Source organism: Accipiter gentilis, chromosome 23 (genome assembly GCF_929443795.1).
Source record: "Accipiter gentilis chromosome 23, bAccGen1.1, whole genome shotgun sequence".
Classification (NCBI taxonomy): domain Eukaryota; kingdom Metazoa; phylum Chordata; class Aves; order Accipitriformes; family Accipitridae; genus Astur; species Astur gentilis.
The window spans coordinates 24,735,101-24,754,599 of record NC_064902.1 but is presented as its reverse complement, the minus strand read 5'-3'; the positions used below and the strand labels follow the sequence as shown (position 1 = coordinate 24,754,599).

General features: G+C 38.6%; 1 protein-coding gene across 5 annotated transcripts in view; it reads right to left on the bottom strand.

The window, feature by feature from the left end:
• Positions 1 to 2,362: 2,362 nt before the first annotated feature.
• IFT122 (intraflagellar transport 122) overlaps positions 2,363 to 19,499 on the bottom strand; it is a 33,439-nt gene continuing 16,302 nt past the window's right edge. For 3 of the 5 annotated variants that reach the window (XM_049826532.1, XM_049826527.1, XM_049826528.1), the window contains 13 exons: positions 17,578 to 17,739; positions 14,454 to 14,620; positions 13,381 to 13,552; positions 12,158 to 12,260; positions 10,468 to 10,608; positions 9,342 to 9,439; positions 8,317 to 8,417; positions 6,979 to 7,144; positions 5,890 to 6,001; positions 5,318 to 5,446; positions 4,382 to 4,458; positions 3,560 to 3,724; positions 2,363 to 2,820 (listed from right to left, as the gene is read on the bottom strand). In XM_049826532.1, coding sequence (XP_049682489.1) covers positions 2,731 to 2,820; positions 3,560 to 3,724; positions 4,382 to 4,458; positions 5,318 to 5,446; positions 5,890 to 6,001; positions 6,979 to 7,144; positions 8,317 to 8,417; positions 9,342 to 9,439; positions 10,468 to 10,608; positions 12,158 to 12,260; positions 13,381 to 13,552; positions 14,454 to 14,620; positions 17,578 to 17,739 — 1,683 coding nt within the window. In that variant the 3' untranslated portion in view covers positions 2,363 to 2,730. Of the gene's footprint in view, positions 2,821 to 3,559; positions 3,725 to 4,381; positions 4,459 to 5,317; positions 5,447 to 5,889; positions 6,002 to 6,978; positions 7,145 to 8,316; positions 8,418 to 8,452; positions 9,025 to 9,341; positions 9,440 to 10,467; positions 10,609 to 12,157; positions 12,261 to 13,380; positions 13,553 to 14,453; positions 14,621 to 17,577; positions 17,740 to 19,499 lie in introns of those variants that run through there. The other 2 variants (XM_049826530.1, XM_049826531.1) reach the window with 2 other exon arrangements.

Sequence of the window (19,499 nt, the reverse complement as noted above, 5' to 3'; positions counted from 1 at the left end):
ACAGCAGTGGGACAAGCAACCAGTTAATGAGGTAGAACAGTGCAAATCAAAGAAAACAGTTGGGTCAACCACTCGCAATAGCTTCAGACAAAAGCGCCGTCGTGGGACTTCTTGTATATCCAGGGACTCCTTATCATGAAGTTACCTGGGAGTTTCAATGGAACTACATCATCTTCACAATGCACGAGATGTGTTGAGTCTAGTTTTGCCCAGAAAAGCCCAATACACTTTTCAAACCTAGACAGTATTCACAGAGTTGTTTAAAAAAAAAAAAAAAAAAAGCTTCCTTGATTGATCCATTTTGTCTCTGTATCATGGCAAACCCTATCTATTTATTTTTATAATTTTTCATTCCCACTAGCTCTGCAAAGCCAGCTCAGTTCTGGGAGAACGAGCTGAATTCCATTCTGGCTCACGTCTCAAACAGCATTGTTTATCCATGTCAATCGCAAAGTCTTCATTGCAAACAGTGACAGATGAGTCAAAAAGCAGATGAGCAGTAATTAGAACAGAATGTTTTTGAAGTGGCAAATTCAGCAAACTTGGTCAGGAACCACTGAGGGACTCGGAAATGCTGCAGTGCCATCGCAGGTTGTCACTTTCAAGGTGAACTCAAGCAGATACGGAGACATCACTAGTTTCACGTGCAAAGTGTCCTTTACGTGGTACCTGCTTTACCAGCACCCAACAACCTCAGCCAATAGCTTAAGATAGTAAAGTAGAATATAATTTCCCACTCAAAGCAAAGAGAGGCCGTGACAGACAGGATGTCATAACAACAATAGAACTCATGGTAACATGGGCACAATTTATACTGGATTGAAGTCAAGAGACCTATCACTTCCCAGCTCCAATCCAGCTCAGCTGGTTACCTACACAAATTCTCCTGCTGTCGAGACCTACTCAGTGACCACGCTCAGGAGATTCAACTACCCAGGAGTACAATGGTGTGCTGGGTCTGGCTGGGATGGAGTTAATTTCCCTCATAGCAGCCATGTGGTGCTATGTTTTGGATTTGTGTCTAAATAAGTGTTGATAACACACTAGGGTTGTAGCAATAGCTGAGCAGTGCTTGCACAGCACTGAGGTTTTCTTCCCTGCTCTGTCCCTCCAGTGATAGGCCAGAGCTGGGCAAGAAGTGGGGAGTGGACAGAGCTGGGACAGCTGGCCAAAGGGGTATTCCACACCAGATGATGTCATGCTCAGAAATAAAAGATCAGGGAAAGGAGGAAGAAGGAAGGATGTTGTGTTTGTGGTGGTTGTCTTCCCAAGTAATGATTACTCACGCTGAAGCCCTGTTCTCCGGGAAGCAGGCTGGACATCTGCCTGCCACCAGGAAGCAGTGAATAAATGCCTTATTGCTTTGCTTGCATGCACAGCTTTGCTTCACTTGTTAAACTGTCTTTATCTCAACCTGTGAGCTTTTTTGCTTTTGCTCTTCTGATTTTTCTCCACAGTCCTGCAGGGAGGCGGGGAAGTGAGCAAACTACTGCGTGGGGGCTTAGTTGCTGCCTGGGACTGACCCACCATGTTTGGTCAAGCAGCTGCATCATTAAAATCCCCTCAGCCTCAGCAAGAGGCTGAAGTAGAAGGCAGCAGGTCCATCTCCTCTCACCTCTATACATTGTTTGCCCATGGCTCTGGATTGAAACAATGCTGGGGAAATACTGCTCAGAAATACTTCTTTAGCACATCACTCCGCTGCTCAGCATGAGGGCCAAGGGACCTGCGCAAGCTCAGAAAGGCCTATGTGCTCACACCACAAAGGTACACTCAGATGACAAACACCACAAAAATGGACAGGGTACCAGAAGTTGTGGGAACTATCCTGTGATTTCAGTACCACAGCACGTTACATCCACTTATAATTTTCTCAGCAGACAGCAAAGAACTCTCCTATCCTGGGTACAGAGGAGGTGCTGTGGGAAACCACTGGCTGACTGTGAGCCCTCAGCTGCTTTGGTATTCCTGCCTAGCACATTTAGAAGTGGGCAAATACATTCAGTTCAACCCAGTTTTTCATTAGTGGTGAACGCGCTAATGTTACTAGGATTACATACGTAGCAGGGGGCAGTTGAGGTACTTATGTCTGGGCAGCTTGGTTAACATGAAATGCATACTTCCATGCACAACCTGGCATTTTGCATTTTAACAAGGGTGAATTCTACTCAGATTAAAAGCTTCGCTCACCCTCCTCTCAGTGTGGCTGTGAGATGGCCGTCTATGCCAAGATGAGTGTAACTCTTATGATCACATTTTAAGAGCTCTAAACTCTAATGCTTTTCTTGCCTAAATGGAATAGAAAGGAAAAAAAATTCAAGCTCAGAAGAAGCAGCATTGTAGCAAATTCTGAGACAAAGAGTAGTGAAAAATAGTCCCATTTATTTGAAGATCTGTCAATAACAGGTACATATTAAGGAGCAAATCAAGTCCTAACACAAGTTGGAGTAAAAACAATGATTACTTCAAGGCTGAACTGGACCCTAGAAACATTCCTGTAAAAATCTGTGGCACTTCAGCTGCTTGCCTGGGGAATGTAGAGACCATTAACAAACAACAGACATTTTCATTTAAAAAAAAAAGTTACATTTCTTCAACTCAGTTCCACTCTAATGTACAAAATGGAACAAGATGACTTAACTAAGTTGTTAGGAAAACTCTATGAATCTAAGAAGAGTTTTGCCAAGCCAATAGGGGAGTCTGCCAGTTGAGGTATAAGATTGTTTTTCTTCATTGGTTTGACTCATCTATTCTCCGCCGACAGAATGGACAACAATTATGCTGGAGTACAAGAAGCTCATAGTCTTCTGTGTGAAACATCTGTTAATTAGGAACAGATTTAGGGACAAGTTAGCCTGTGACTTGCTCAAAGAAAACACAAACTGAGTTCAACAGCTTCTCTATGGCACAGAAATTCTGAAGCTACCATTACAAGAGAATCGGCCTCTTGCTTTCAATTGCCTGAGAGAACTATAGGCTGGAATAGAGCAGCAAGCATTTCACAGACCACTGCCATTATTGTTGAAGAGGCACAAACCAATTAATTACTTTTGCAGAAGGAAGGACAAAAATTAGACAGTTTCTGTGTAAGAAAACGTGACTGACTTCCAGTATTTCAAAAAGCCATTCCTGAGAGGGGAAGGAGAGGGACTGAACCACAAACTAACTTAGTTACTGACTGATTTTCCCTGCTAGACCAGGCCAAAAGTCAGAGACAGAGCGCAAATAAATAAATACAAATCAGCATTCGTTTTTCAGCCAATGTTTGCTCAAGAGGCTCTGACTTGCTGTCAGTGCAACTTCTCAAATTCAGCTACCTCAAAGTTTTCAGAAGGCAGCTAGTCCTCTGTGCATCACACAGCTTAGTTTTTGGTTTTCATTGCCTTCTCTGTCTCTGCATCATTCAGGAATTTGCTGAATACATTTTAAAGTATGTGGTTTCAATGATAAGAATTGTTTCAGCCATAGGGTTCTCAGTAGGGTGTTTTTGATTTGGTTTTTTGGGGTTTTTTTTTTTGGTTTGTTGGGTCTTTTTCAAACCTCTCCATAAAAACACTACCTGAAAACATGATGGACACATGGTAATGGAGGCATCTGGTAGCAGGGAACGGTAGTACTGCCATCGCAATGGCTTTGGCCAGCGTTTAATCAGGACGTCCCTCCGGCTCATGGACTGGAGAACAGCACGATTCACAATCACTGGAACGAATTCTGAGCCTCCTTGCTGCAGGGGAGCAGGTTTAGGAAGAACTACTGTTACCAACTGCAAAGCCCTTTGAGGATTAATAAGATGTTGTAAGAAGCAAAGTGAAATTCAGTAGAAAAAGCTAATATAGAATTGGCCTGAGTCTAGTCCCACCATACTCACTGTGAGTTTTATCAATACCTTCAGCGACAGTAGCATTCAGCCATATCTCTAACTTGGTTTCAGTGAGCTTCCATTATTCATTTTAACACAATTCCTTGTAAATAACACCCATGCCCACATCCTTTATTAAAACCTCACAGTAACAACTGTTTTATAGGTATACTGCTTAGACACAGAAATAGCCTGGGTGACAGTCCTGTTGTATCATTGTATGATGATAAAACTGAATTCCAGGAACGTTTACTTTAATATCTTTGTTGTTTTGAGGTTTTTGGGGGTTTTCTGAGGGTTTTTGTTTGGTTGGTTGCTTTTAAGAAAGGAGTTAAATGGCAAATCCCTTTCCCTCCCAAGTGCCATCCCTCTCTTCCAGTCCCCTGCTTTGTATCTCTCTTGTGGCAGTCTCTGCAACACATTCACACCAGAAGGACAGCATGGATTCCAAGTTAAAATTTTCTATTCATTTCTGTTGTTAACAAGGAAGAAACAACTGGAAGATAAAGGTAAGGCTCTTACCTCAAAGCTCAGTTTTGCTGTAAAGGGATCATCATCTTCAATATCTGTATTGTCATCAAGCCTCAAACTCTGTGCATCTAGATGCATTTCTTAAGGAAGAAAAAGAGTTCCTATAAAATTAGTTGTTCTCACAGTAGCTAGCACTCACAGAATAACTATGAAAACATACCAGCAGGACTGGTACCCTTGTTGCTCCAGAGTATTCTCAAACTGCTACAGTGCCTAGATTATTGTAGAAAGTACTAGATAAGGGCTTGCTGTGATTCACAGTGACTGGGGATATTTATCATGCGGTACGGCAAAACTGACCACAACCAAGTATGACATCAGCTCTGCCTTCTTTCCCTCTCTGCCCCCTTCTGACAGATGACAAAAAGCAAATGAAGCAACCCATTTAAATTATATTTTTAAGCAGCTTTAGTAAGAGATTGTATTTTCTTGTGCACTACTCTGCACTAATATTATATGGCCTCCACAGCAGCTGGGAGCTCTGGATGCCAAAGCATTACAAAACAGATTCCAACAGGAATGGTTATGAAGAAAGTCCATGCTGGTTTCCCTTGGCTAAGAGAAGGCAGCCTCTAGACCAAGCTGTTAAGGGAAGTGAGTAACACACTTCAGATTCTCCCCTTACAGAAAGTGGTTAAAACAGAATAGGTAAAGCATGGCATTCCATTGTTAAAAGTAAATGTTTCACATTATTAGAAACAAATTGTTCTGATGAAAAAGCTTTATGAAAATATTATGTTTAGTTAAAACATCACTTTGGTTGTTACACTAACTTGAAAAGGAAACATGATGCAATTGTACTTACATTAGTCATATGACAAAAAAAATTTTAAACCTAATGGGGGCAAAAAAATATTTTTTTTTTTTTTTCAAAATTGTTGCTTTTTTCCCCTAAGAACTGGAAACCAATTTTAATCAAAAGGATACGGTCACTCATCATCTCTTGCCATTTATTCTCTCTTTTATTCAATCTTGGAACTTCAAGATCAATGAGAGCTACAGCTTCTTCATCTGTGATGCCATCTTCCAAATAGAACTCAACCAGATGCAGTACTTCTAAAGGGGTGTGAAAAGCAAGGAGCATTTGACCTGCAAGAACTCAGAAAATGCCTCCTAGAAGATACTGTGCCCCTTAAGAAATGAACACCCTCTGGCTTCTATGATGGCAGTGTTCTGCCCACATGTTCTTATGAAGCAAGTTAAATAAAGTTAAACCAAAAACCCCCTCAACTTCTCAAAGGATTTCATCTGTGTTAATGAAACACTTCATACATTCAGTGTCTCATAATAAAGCAACGCTTTACTGCTGGTGCTATCTTGCAATGAAATCCAACAATCCCTGGGACAAGACGCAAGCACTTAGTCAAATCTAACATTAAAAGGAAAGATTCGTTTGGCCAAACAACACTGCAGAGAGAACAAATTAAGTATTAACCTACTATGTTCATTTAACATTTATCTACTTGAAAAGCACAACCAAATGTGATATTCCAACGCACCATAGGAGGAAGCAGAGAAGACGAAAGGTTGTCTGCAGTTAATGCAGACGTTCCCCAAGTTATTTAGCAAAGGGTTGTTGGTAGAGCACCTATAACACAAGGGTACAAGCTCCTGCAAAGACACATACAGAGCAAAGTAATCACAAACAGATCAGCGCATCCTGAACTCTTTCTTTTCAATTAAATATGGGCTCCCAGGGTTTATACTACTGATACTACATCAGTGCTAATCTGGAGAAATACTGCTGTGAAATCAGATCCTTAAACATCTGAAAATGCTTTCCCTTTTTAATAAAACAGCAAGTTGTCACATTAAAAATAGCTGTCTTCACCATTCTAATAATTAAATTTTCACCTTGCCTTGGCAGTAACAGAAGCAGAATTCTGCATCAAATACACAGTGACAAAAGAAGTTGAAAAGAAGGTTACTGAAGCAAAGTTTTTTGCTCTAAGGTTTGATCAAATTTAAGTTCTCCAATTAATTCGTCTCTCTTCAAGAGCACAGTTATTTCAGGCAGTTCTTAAGATTGTGTTTCTATTATTTCAGGTGGCCAGGTGCATGTTCACTTGCACAATGCAATTTATTTTTAGTGAGTACTCCATGAGACATGGCTTTATAGAACACTGCAGAAAGTCAGACTTCAGTTAAAGAAGAAAAGGTGTTAAAATAAGACTTAAGGAAGGAAGGTCATTCAAGGGATAGGAGGAAGAGGGAAGGAGTGCTAGGAGTGGGACAAATGAAAGTGACCTCCAGCTGGACAGAGAGACAAAGACTGTGGAGTAATTGCATGTGGATCCGAAAGAAAAAGGCTTGAAAGAATTAATAGGCAGAGAGGAAGGTAGATGCAAGACAGGAGAGGGAGGATGGAAGCTGCCCATAAAGAAAGGACTGATTTTAATTTGTTCTCAGGAGTAAAAGGAAGTCTGACCTGAATAATAACAATAAAAGGACTGTCTTCCCAGCAGAAATATAATTCTATCACAGAGCTATGCATAATATATTTCAGATTTTTTTTTGTGCACAGAGCAACTCAGATTCTTGGATTAGGCCACATATTAATGATTAACATGAAACACATTACAACTTACTTCGCTGTCATGGAATGGCTTGGATCGGATTGTCAGGCTGCCCAGCTCAATTGATTTCTGGAACCTAGCTGGGATCTGCAGTCCCTGTAACTTGTCATAGGCATGACGAGCCAGTTTATATGCACCAAGAGCTTTACTCTGTTTTGCCAGGGCAAATAATGTATTGCTATAATTTAATTAAGGAATAAAAATACATATGGCATTTCAGAAAAACTGCAATACTCTTTCTAATCAGAGAAGTTGGGCAATGAAGCACATCCAACACCAGTACTTTAAACAGGCTTTAACAAGAGAAATCTATTTATATAACTCCATTTAAAAACAAGTGTGAAAGGACTATCAAAATGTCTGTGGGCAATTATTAGCAAGGTAAGGAATTGACCTTACAAAAACATTGCTTTAATTAAATATTCTGACTCCATTTACAAAATTTCAGTAATTTTAGAGCGAATGGATTTTCCCCCAGCCAAAAACAAAACAAAACAAACTGACAACACCAGCAACCCACTGACACCAACTAAATACACATCATCTTATTGGAAATAAAGCATATGTTCTATGTCATTGACCAAGGGTTGTCTTTCCCTTTCATCAGAGTATAACAGTAACTGCTGTTTAGAAAGCTACTGATCACAAGACACAATATGAAAAATTATACATTTATAAGTGAGGAAGTTATGAAAAGGAAAGCTAACATCCCATCCAAAGCCATAAATGAAGTGAAAAGGAGAAAATCAGGCCTCCCTGTGGCATCCAGCAACCCTTGCTATCTTTACAGACAGGTGCATTTCCACAGGGTTCACAGAGACCGTTTATGAAGCACTCTCCAAAGATGCAATATGCACTAACAAAGCTGTGCAAATGTTAGCCTGACAGACACTACACAGCTATACCAGCTTCATGTGAAGCAAACACTCCTGTTTCCCTTCCTCCCCCCCTCCTGTCTCAGTTCAGTCTCCTTGTAACAACACTGTCAAGATTCAGAGCCAACATCCTGTTCCAGTGACTGGTATTCTAGAACTTGCTTCTCTGACAAAGGTGATGCACCAGACTGGGTGGGTGGTTTTGAGAATTACATGTTAGCTGATTTGTACAGCTCTCCAAAACTATTTAAAAAAAAAAAGAAAAGGTAGCGCAGTTAAACACACAATGCCATACAATGGTTTGAAGATGCTGATTATTTTCTTAGGGACAAAAGTCGGTTTCCATTAACTATAACCAACAGCTGAAACCGAAGATACCCTACAGGAGATAGCTGCATTGTGGATCAACATCAATTATTTCTTTCATGTATCTCACAAGATAACTTCTAGATTTTGTACTGTATTGGAAGGATACACTTTTGAGATCCCCAAAGGAGTCTCCTTTGTTAGGCTATGAAGCAGAAACCTGGAAATATTGAAGAGGGTTTCAGGCAAGTGGAAACTGAAAGGCTCCTCCTGCAGTATTAAAAATACAGACACATATTTCTAAGCTGGAAAACCAACAACTCGTATCGCTAAGCATCACAGCACTAGGCATCTCAAGTACTGTGTTTCTTTCATACAGTTGCAAAAAGAAGAGGTGCTGACAGAATATAGCAAGTGGATTTTGCATGTCTTTATCACCAAAGCTCATGTCTGCTACATGCAGAAAAAGAGAGATACGTGTACCTAAACCAGACTCTTTAACACACTATTTAAAAAAGAGGACAGACTGCCCAGCAATAGTGTAGTCTCCAGCACTTGTAAGGTCTGAAATAGTCTGACCAGCAAAGACCTCCATAGCACAGTCTTGTTTTGGGCAAGGGCACAGATCAAGGGTTCTCAAATGTGTTACAACAGATATTTTCACCAGCAGTGGCAGCAACATTGGTACAATTGCTGGAAATAGCAGGAGCTCCTCACTCATGATTGCTTATCATTTTGGGGTAGTTTACACACCACTACTGTTACACATACCATACTGTGGGAATCCCTAAGCTAGGATGCCTTCTGTTCAATCTTGTTTTCCCATGATTAAAGGAAAAGCTGACTGTAGCCTGTGTGGGACCAGAGGCTCAGGTCACTGTGGAACAAAACCGATAAAACTAGCAAAAAAGGGCTGAGGGTGGGAAGTCAGTCATTGTCACATCATCTACTCACATTAAGACAAGCACAGATCCGCTAAAACTGCACTGCAGTTTTTAGGAACTGAGACAACAGAAGTTCTTGTACAGCAGAAGGCTGTATAATAAAATAATATAAAGTTACTATACAGTATCACTAATCTACACCCTACTTAATTGCCTGAAAAGTAATTAATTATTCCTAGTTATTTCTGGACTCCCTAAAGAAAAATGTTCAGGAAGCATAAATACACAACTTCTAAAGTGAATATCTTACAGTGTATCTTTGAATAGAGTGATAGACATGGTAAACTTCTGTCAAATGCTGGAAGTGATGAAACTTCTGTAACATTTCAGTCTTCTGTTGTTCATTCTCTGCGGGAAGCAAAGGCATTAGTGTAAGTCTCCAAAATGAGTCTATGAGACTCAGCTGGAAGAAAACAGCATATTATGATTTTAGCGCCAGTACTTCCAAAAGAGGTATGTACCAGTTCAACTGTGTCCCATCTACCTGTGCAAAACACATTACACAGACTTGCCGTTTTTCTGAGGAAATTTCTGGTCTAAAACAAGCATGGTAAAACATGAAACAGTTGAGGCAATGGTTTTAACATAGCTAGAGGCTATAGCTTAAAAATAGTAGGTGTGCATCACTGGAAACCTCATCCTTAACTTCAGAGTTTACAAATAAAATTAGTTTTGAAACATTTGTTTCATAAATACTAAATACACTACTAAACCACTTGGAAAAATTTACTTCTCTATAAAATACCTGAAGGGTAACAGATCAGCACTATCATGCATCAGCTAAACAAAAAAAAAAGCAGTTATAGCACCAGGCAAAAGGCAATATTATTAATCTTTTGTATTCATTATTACTAAATTACACTTATTAACTACTGGCTCCACCTCTCTCCCAGTCAAATACATTCAGAAGACAATACGTTAGCTAATGAACAATCAGTTTTATAGCTGTTGGCACAAATAATTTGTAAAGTACGTCTCCAACCTATGTTCAAATACTAGATGTATCTTACACTCCAACATCATCTTTTATTTACTAGTACATTAACCATCCTATCACTTCTCCAGTTAACGTGTGTTGTGGGAAGGTACATGAGGATGCATGGTCCCAGGAGACATGATTTTGATTCTATTCAGATTTCAGAAGGAGGCCTAAGCATGATGATGTTGCTGTTTTGCTTATTTGTTTTAAATAAGCACATGGGAAATCGAGGGGAACTACAAAAATAGCACAAGCCAGAATTATGCACAGCATTAAAAAAAAACAAAACAAAGCCACACAACAGTGAAGTAGTTGCAGCAATGCTATCACAATTCAGTAATTGTTCGTCTACATGCACAAGAAGGTAACAAATATAAGCTTCCTTTCAGTTACTTACCTTGGGCTATATCTAAACACTGCATGGAAAGCATCCAATAATAATAGGCTGCATCGTTAAATCGGCTTTCAACCACAGCATTGTGCGTTAGCTGCTCCAGCACTCTTACCGCTTCACTCTGCCTGCCAGCCTTGTGAAATGCTACAAAGGAGGCCAAAACAAAGAGGATTTTACAGTGTGATCGTATCAATTAACTGAAATTAATGTTTTTAAATTAAGAGCAGTCTATTCAGCCAATATCAAATAGTCTATCCAGGGCAGGATAAAAAGGATTATACACTGCTATTTTTCTCCTTGAAAGCAGCGACACTAATGGAACATGAGAAGCATCTGTAGGTATTTTGTGGCTTTTGCACTGCCTCAGCAGCTCTTGAGCTTATAGATTTTGTACAATGCTGGTTGCTTTTTTTAAATATAGAAAAGAGCAAAAATGCTATCATGATTAGATCTCTATACAAACAATGGCAGTCTCTAAACACTGCAAGTCACAACTTCATTCAAAAGTACAATAAATTAATGTTTGAAGTTAGTGGTCTGGTTTCTAATGCTGAATATTTTGAAAGAGTACAGCATTTACTATATCATTCTATCATTTATTAACAGCATTTCTTTATTTGATGCTCAGAAGCCCGTATAAAGTAAGATCCTGAATTCTTACTTGGTAAACATGCATTTGGCAAACAGAGCCTTCATTATAGAGTAATGGGGATAGGGGGACGGGACACTAACCCCCAAAAACCCAACCCCACAGCACAATGGCCTCCTGACTTCAGCTAGCTCAGATATAACCAAATTCTCATATAGATACGCAATGATCTCTAGCTCACCCAATTCTGAGGCATTTATATTTGCTGAGCCACAGCAGAATAGAGCTTTGCGGAACAAACTGGGAACAATGTACCTGTATTCAGAGCACTACGTGCAAACTACCAAACTGCCCTAAAACCAGGTGCCGAGACACACAAACTAGTTTTATGTGGAGACAGATCATGTCTGGCATGTTCACCAGCTTGGCCCTTATAAGCAAATGCAATTACACACTTAGATCTGAGCTGGCTCTGGAAACAACAGATGCAGCAGTCACATGGAGCTGCACCTGAGAAGAGTATCTATACTAAAAACATGTTGGCTCCACATGGAGCTTGCTTCAACATCTCCTTGTCCCTGGAACAGTTTATGAATTAAATTTTGAAGCCTGTCTACATGATGGAAGGTTGACAGTTCTCTTTAAAGGTAATTTTATAAGCCTAACAAAATACATGAAAATTCTTAAAGAAACAGGAAAATTTTACTTGTACAAACCCATCATTACCTTAAATATAAGGAAAACCTATGCTTTCCACTCAGGTTAAGGTAGCTGCCATATTTTGAATTCTATTGTGATAAAAATATTAATACAGACAGTTCAGCTTATATGCCAAATACTGTTGTCACGTGCCACACTCAGATATACGACAAGATGGGAAATCTGGACCTGTATTTAGACGCCATCATTTTTGTTAGATCCATCACATTTTCTTACCAAATAAGGAGACCTCCAGCTACTTTAAGACTGGCGTGAAAACACAGGTTCTATTTGGTTTTGAATCCCACCAATGAGAAACTCTCCAGGGCGGATGGTGGATATTCTGTATTGGAAAAGTCTGGCATACATTTTGAGTGACCAGTGATCTGTCAGTGACACTCTTACCTTTTTGGGCTTCTTCAAATCTATCATTCTCTGCTAGCCACTGAGCATAAGGGACATAGACATCATCTTTGAATTCAGGATGCTTTTCACTCAAAGCAAATGCCTGAGGTAAATAAAAAAAAAAAAAATCATTTTTAGAATACTGCATGGTTTAAAGGGTTTAGAATATTCCATGGGATCAGTCCTTTAGCTCTAAGTAAATTCAAAATAAAAATACATACACAGAATAAAGAGTGCAATCCATATTTTCTCCAGTATGAAACTAATGTATTTTAAAATAAAAAGCAATCAACAACAAAAGAAAAGAAGCTAAGCATAGTAACGGTCTGGTTATTGAATCGGGGAAACTTGAAAATGATTATCTAAGAAAATTTAGTAGATTTCACAGCAAGAGACAAAAAATATTTTTATTTTTACTGAATATCTCTTCTAAAGAAATTGAACTAACACTGTAAATGCAGTTTAGATTCACTTTCTAAACTCACCAACTAGTCAACAAAGGATTAAGTCTACAGTTTTCCAAAGCACTGATATAACCGGGGATGGAGTTTGTCAATTCCAGCAGCACTTTGAAAACATTTCCTTAAGAAACTACACCTATCAAAAACTTAATGTGAAGAAACATGAACAAAATTAATGGTGACCCCAACTATGAAGTAGGTGGTACCAGCAGATCTGTGTTTTTATGGAAAAACCCAGTGAAGACATAACTTTACCTAATCAAAATCATAAATCCAGTTATAGAGTGGGGTCCACTCTAATACAACACACATTCATCAGATCTAAATTATGTAAATGGTGTTTTCACTCAGGTGTGTCCAAATTATAAATAATACAGTATAAAACAGAATTTGCCATTATTTAATTACTGTGTATTCTTTCTGATGGACTAGAAGCATGCCATGGATTATCATAGGAAGTGGGCAATTATAACTCAATAGGCAAAAAAGGTGCTCAGAAGAGAGACCAAGAAAAATTCAGCCAGGAAACCAAAAAAAAAAAAAACAACAACAAGCAAAACCAACCCAACAAAAACCCACCACCAAACAAACACTGAACATACAAAATTAACTTAAATACTCTGAATCGCATTGTACAGAAGCCTCCCTCCCTGCGTCTCCCTTCACTACAGTGGTGGGGGAGGCAGACATTTGTCTCCCTTTCTTGCAACCAGGACAATAAGAAGTAGTGGTTTTAAACACAGAAATCAAGGGCACACTTACTTCTTCCCAGCGATGAGTCTCTACGTGGAGATGGACCAATGCTTTCAGGTCACCAACCTTCATGTAGGTTTCTGCTGCATAGCCAGGGTTATCAAGTTTCTTAAAATAGAAGGCACATTTTGACAAAGGCTCACGCTCAGCTTTATCCAGTTTTCGAGCAATTTCAATTAACCTAAACCCAGTAAAAAGAAGCCAGATATTTCAGGTTCTGCCTTGTTGTTTTGCCTTTTTGTTTATTATTGTAATAACTTTACCTTTAATCAGTTATTATTTAATAAATATCATAATAGTAGTACCATGCAACACTGTTTAAACAGTTTTCAGTAAATATTCCAAATTCTTTTTTTACCTTTTACAAACTTGAAACCTGTTCTTTCAATCTCTACTCATATGTGCAATCCTGTTTCTCAGACTCTTTGCATATTCATGAAGATGGAGGGAGGGAGAAGGTCCTACATGACTAAGTGACATGGGACATACTTCCTCAACTCTGACCTAAACAAAAGACCCTGAATAAACATTACTCTATTTGCCACACAGCAAAACTGAGGCAAGGGACAGCCGAGTGACCTGTCCAAGACCTTATGGCAACTCAGCTATTGACCCAAAGTGTCACCTATTGCAAATCAAGGAGAATTTGACCAGTGACAGGGGTAGCCCCAGAATTCCTAGGGATTCTGTGCTCTAGTTGTCTTCTCTACCCACTAGATGGTTATCCGTAACAGCTTAAAACAACAGAAACAGGCTATCACATATAAGCACTACTGTGATTACTCTGCAAAGCTTAAGGCATGCATATTTTAGAAGACAGTCTTATGCTACAGATGAACCCATTCATACTCCTTGCTGTTGTAATGCATTTGTTTTCGTAATATATTTATGTCCCTACCCTCTAAACATATGTAACTTCTAAAACATTTTTAATTGTAGATGATGTGCTTCAAATACTCAATTTGATATAAACAAAGGCACATATCAAACAAGTTTTGTCTTACTACAAAATTATTCAGAATTCATAATAACTCATTTGAGTTTTTATTATATATTATCTCTGAGATGGAACTAAAACCTACATATCAACCCAGCCATGGTCCCCGCTGATTTCTATGGCCTTCATGTGCTCGCCTGCAGACAGGTACATCTCCACTGCTGCTTTTGGTTCATTGATATTCTTAGCCCAATCTGCTTGTTTTTTTATTAGCATCTTTGTGTCTTTGGGGTCTCCAGATCCCAGAAAATCCTGAAATAGTGCAATACAAAAGTTTGCATTACCTTCTGGCCACAAACATTGTTACAGTCCGAATTCTAAAAACATAAAGACTTTTTAAATGAATATCGTTATGACTCCTAAGAAAAGAAATACTGCATACAGAGCAACATGAACTGATCCAGCCTTCAGCCAGTAATCATCAAGGCCCAATGTTTGGTAGGAAACAATCACAAATCTCCTGTTTAGATAGTTTTCAATTAAAAGAAAAAACAAAACAGGTGGGAGATTCTGCGAGCGCCAGGAGGACAATGCAGATGCTTCAGAGGTAATCAATATATCCCCACTTGACTTCTTGGGAAGCTTGCTCTCTGTTGATCCTGTTTAAGTGGATACAAATTATGGTTCCTGCATGCTTTTCAGGAACACGCCTTTCCAAAACAAAGCAATACTAATCTCAAGAACTGTAATAGATCAATTCCAAGTTTCATATTTTCTTTTGCAAGCCAAGAAGGTAGTTTCATTCTCAAAGATGAGCCAGCCCCACCCCATCCTTGGGTAACAATAGTATACCCACTTAATCATATGTTTGTATCAGGATGCCTAGCCACAAATCCATTAAAGGCTGAAATTTCATTTTCTGCAAAGACACTTGATAATTATATTGCAATATATCAAAGAAATTCTTCTATAAGGATGGAATGACAGCTGCTCAAAAGTGAGAGTGACTCTGAACTGGTTGGACTTCTGCAAGGAATGCAAACACCAAACCTGGATGCTGTGATGATGACTATTTTTGAAATATTTCTAATAGTTTGCTCAGGTTCTTCTGCCAATACCAAAGCCCTGGCACCATATGGTTCACATCTGCTGACATCATGTGCCGGGGCGGGGGGGGGGGGAAGTACTTCAACACCAGAAGATCGATTGAGGGCAGTTTTGTCTGTTAACAGAACAGACTACTGTCCATTAAAACAGCTTATATCAAATGAAAAATCAGAACAAAGGAGAAATGGAAAGGCAAGAAGAGAGTGGAAAATCACCTTATCCTCTGTGTTTCTAGTAAATTCTGGTTCAGATTTAAAAAAACAAAACAAAAAAGAGAAAAAGAAACCACAAAAAGCACCCACACAACAGATCTGTTCCACTACCACAATTCAGCAGTTTTCCTGATGCAGCCAGTCGACTGGTACAGAACTATATGCCATCTCTATGTCAGCTCTTAAATGAGCTCCATATAGGATTTTGCTCTAGCATTATCTACTGCAACACAGCCCTGATTCAACTGAATAACTATAAGGATGTCATGATATGTCTCTGAATAGGAAAAACTGAAGCGAAGAATCAAGTTGAACAGTATCTTTGACACAACTTGTTTGCCAGCTTAGGTCACCAAAATAACTCTAAAAATCAAAAGCTCTGCTTCTTACAGTATAAAGAGGTTTTTGTGAGTTCTCAGTAATTTGTGATCTGGTACTGTGATAACAAGCCTATGCCAGATATCAAAGGACTTCCTGACCTCTGCCTCCAGTCTGGACTCTCTAGCCAGAGCTAATCAAAGTCAAGCACAAGAAATCAGATTCTGATTATGTAAGGGTCCCTTTACATAATTCTGGCAGCATTAAAACAACACCACCAACAACAGCAACTACAACAAAAACCCAACACAAACACCAACACCCCCCCCATATCTTTCCTTGGAAAAATAACTGGCAAACAAGGGGGGGTTTAAATATTCCTCCATGTACTGTGCACTCCCTGCACAGAAAGCTTCCTTCATATGCTATGAAGTACCTTTAATTTCCTCTGCATGGAGTTACTTTCAAGGACAGGAGACACAAGACCTTTTGCTCTCTGCTAGTTAAATATAGACATGACTACAGGCAAGAATTAAAAGATTCTTATGAAGACTTATGGGAAAATTTTCATCTATGAATTACATTTATGTTCAAGAGGAGCCAAAACACTGAAGCTAACAAAGACTCATCAGCCAAAAATAGTGAAAGTCAGACTTACATCAGCAAAGCCCCAAAGTATTTATATTAAGCTCTTGGAAAAAAAAAAAGATTTCTCTGTAGCACACAGAGTTTGTGGAATCTATGCTAAAACAGTCGATATGCATGTCATGGTAAAGTCTTTGTCCTGTATTGGGCAGAATAAGGCTCTGATGAGTGATGAATGAGACTAAACAGCACATGCATTCTCAGGGATTTTGATAAGAAAACACCATAGAGGACTTAAAAGCCAAGTAATGCTTTCTTATCACCATATAAAAACATCACTTTTTAAAACCATATTCAATTTATTTCTACGTGAAAACAAAGTTAAAAAAAAAGCCAAGACATATTGAATCTTTGGAAGAAAATTCTCCAGTAAATAAAAATATATTTGGTTAGTATATTATACACTTTATAAAATACACTAATATAGAACTAACATACCTATTTAAGTTCAAACTCTGAAAGAAAAATATTTTTATTATAATGCAGAAGTGAATTAAACGCATGGTGTGTTCACCTCCACATGTCTACTACCTTCTTATCTTTGGAAGACAGAAAAATAAAAAGGGACTCTTGAGCAAGATAATGGGGAAGAACCAGTCATAAAAATGAAATACTAAGTTTTTTAAAAAAGGAAAATTACTATGAATAGTACTATATAATCACAATGAAAGAGCTGCCTTTGGTGGTGACCAACAAAAAAAGTCCACTAAAAAGCCATGAATTCCATGGACACATTTGAGACTACTACACAAAACAATCTGCTACCTCAATAGAAGACTCTGAAGAAAAAGGCTACCATTACATCTATGCGCAGAAGATAACCATTTTCCCCCCCTTATAAGCCAAATGAACTTCAACCAATTAACTGAGAAAAAGTTGGAATTCAAAGCCCGCATTTCATCCAATCCTTTTTTAGGATTGTACTTTGAAAACAGTTACAGGTACATAAATATTTCTGCATTTAAATATTGAGTTGCAAACTATTACCTTTGCATAGTCAAACATGCGTAAATCAGAGTACATATCGAGAGCTAGGTTTTCATGTCCACTCTTTTTGTACAACTTTGCTGCCTCATGGAATTTTCCCTGGTAGGCATAAACATCTGCTAGGAACAGTTCATTGTTGTTCTCTCCATGCTTCTTCCGCTCCTGAGGGAAAAAAAAAAAAAAAAAACACACCACAAGCAAAAAAAAAAAAAAAAAGAGATATGCAGAAAATATTCTAGATGATCAGGACCTAGGTGAGAAATAGCCATTGAAGAATTAGATTTTCAGGCTTAGATTTTAACTGTTAATAAAAACCTGTAACAGGATATCCTAATTATGCCTCTCCTACATTTCTGGTGAATTTCTAATTAAAGGATTAAATCCCTTCTTAATTAAAATTAGGAAGAACAAAATTAAATGTCACTATACAAACCAAAGTAATGAAAAAAATCATTTCTCTGGATTTCGCACAGGAAAATGAACACACGCTATCATTATGCTATGCTATTTTAAAAAAGGCATCTGATGGGTTCCTCATTTTCTCCTGTAGAAACTCACTAGCATATAATTTGGCTACATTAACAATATGTGCGGGTGGGATGACAAACATGAAAATAATAGCTAGCAATAAGCAGATTCAAAAAGTATGTTAACCTGCCTCTGAATAAAAAACAGTGTCACCACCACTGTCCCCACATACAAGAGCTCCTAATTTCAGGTAGGCAGCAGTCACTTCCAGCCCACCTCATAGGGAAACATATAGATGTGAATTGAATTTAAAAACTGCACAAAAGGGGGAAAAGCATTCCATGAGCATACAAATTCAATTATCTACTGCCAAAGGAAACTCAGCCATCACTCTTTCTGGTCACACTATTGACTAGGCTGATACTGGACTGGTGTTGAAAGTTCCCTTTAAAAACTTGGTTAAAAGAATAATCAGAGGAGTTGTTACACCATTTTTTAAAGAATTCACAGAATCTCGCCAGATACAAAGATCTGGCAGCTATGTTTCCTGCTGTCATCAATTAGGAAAAAAAAAGTGTCGTTACTGAAAGAAAACCATTATATTAATGGAACACGTGTGCTTAGTTACACCCTTACAAGCCTTAAAAGGAATCGGATACACCACAAGCAAGAGTGAGCAATGATGTAGAACTCTCACTTCAGAAGGAGCTTTTTCAAGAAGTCTGAAAGTAAGTTGATGCTTATTTACGAAGGGAATCTTTATCATTAAACAGAATATAACATGCCAATTCCAGATTATCCTCAATCGATGCAGATCTAGAGAAGCATATGTGGAAAAGGAAGGTTAGTAGTGGTTAGAGAATGCTCTCATGTACCTATCTACCCTTTAAAAGCAATTTAAAAAAAAAGGGGGGGGGGGAGGGGAGGGGGGGCTTCTAGCGCAGAACTTTGTCCCATGTTAGATACCAAGAAAAAGTTAACTGCAACCAACAGGTGTTTTGACAGAACCAGGACAGCTCTGCAGAAATGGAAGACAAGGAATGTATTCTCCCAGAGAAGGTATAAAGAAGAATTCCCTTTATGCCATCTCAACACAGATCTTTCAACTAAGCATTATCATGCAGTCTTTGTAAAAGGACAAGGGTGATACCATGTCTTTTAATGTGCTCATGACAGACAGTTATTGTCCAGTGAAATTCTATCAAGAAGTGTGAAAAGAATAAGAACTAGTGATTAGAGCACAGTATGGAAGTAAGGAATCCCAAATTCTATTTCCAGTTGTCACAGACTTGTCATGAGACCTCGAGTTCTTTATTTTATTTCTGTGGGCCTGTTTCTGGCTCTGCAAAGAAGAGATAATAGTAATTACCTACCTCCAGGGGGTAAGGAAAGGCTTAATTAACTCATGTTTATGAAGTATTCTTTACTAAGCTCTGTTAGCACAGTAGTATTCT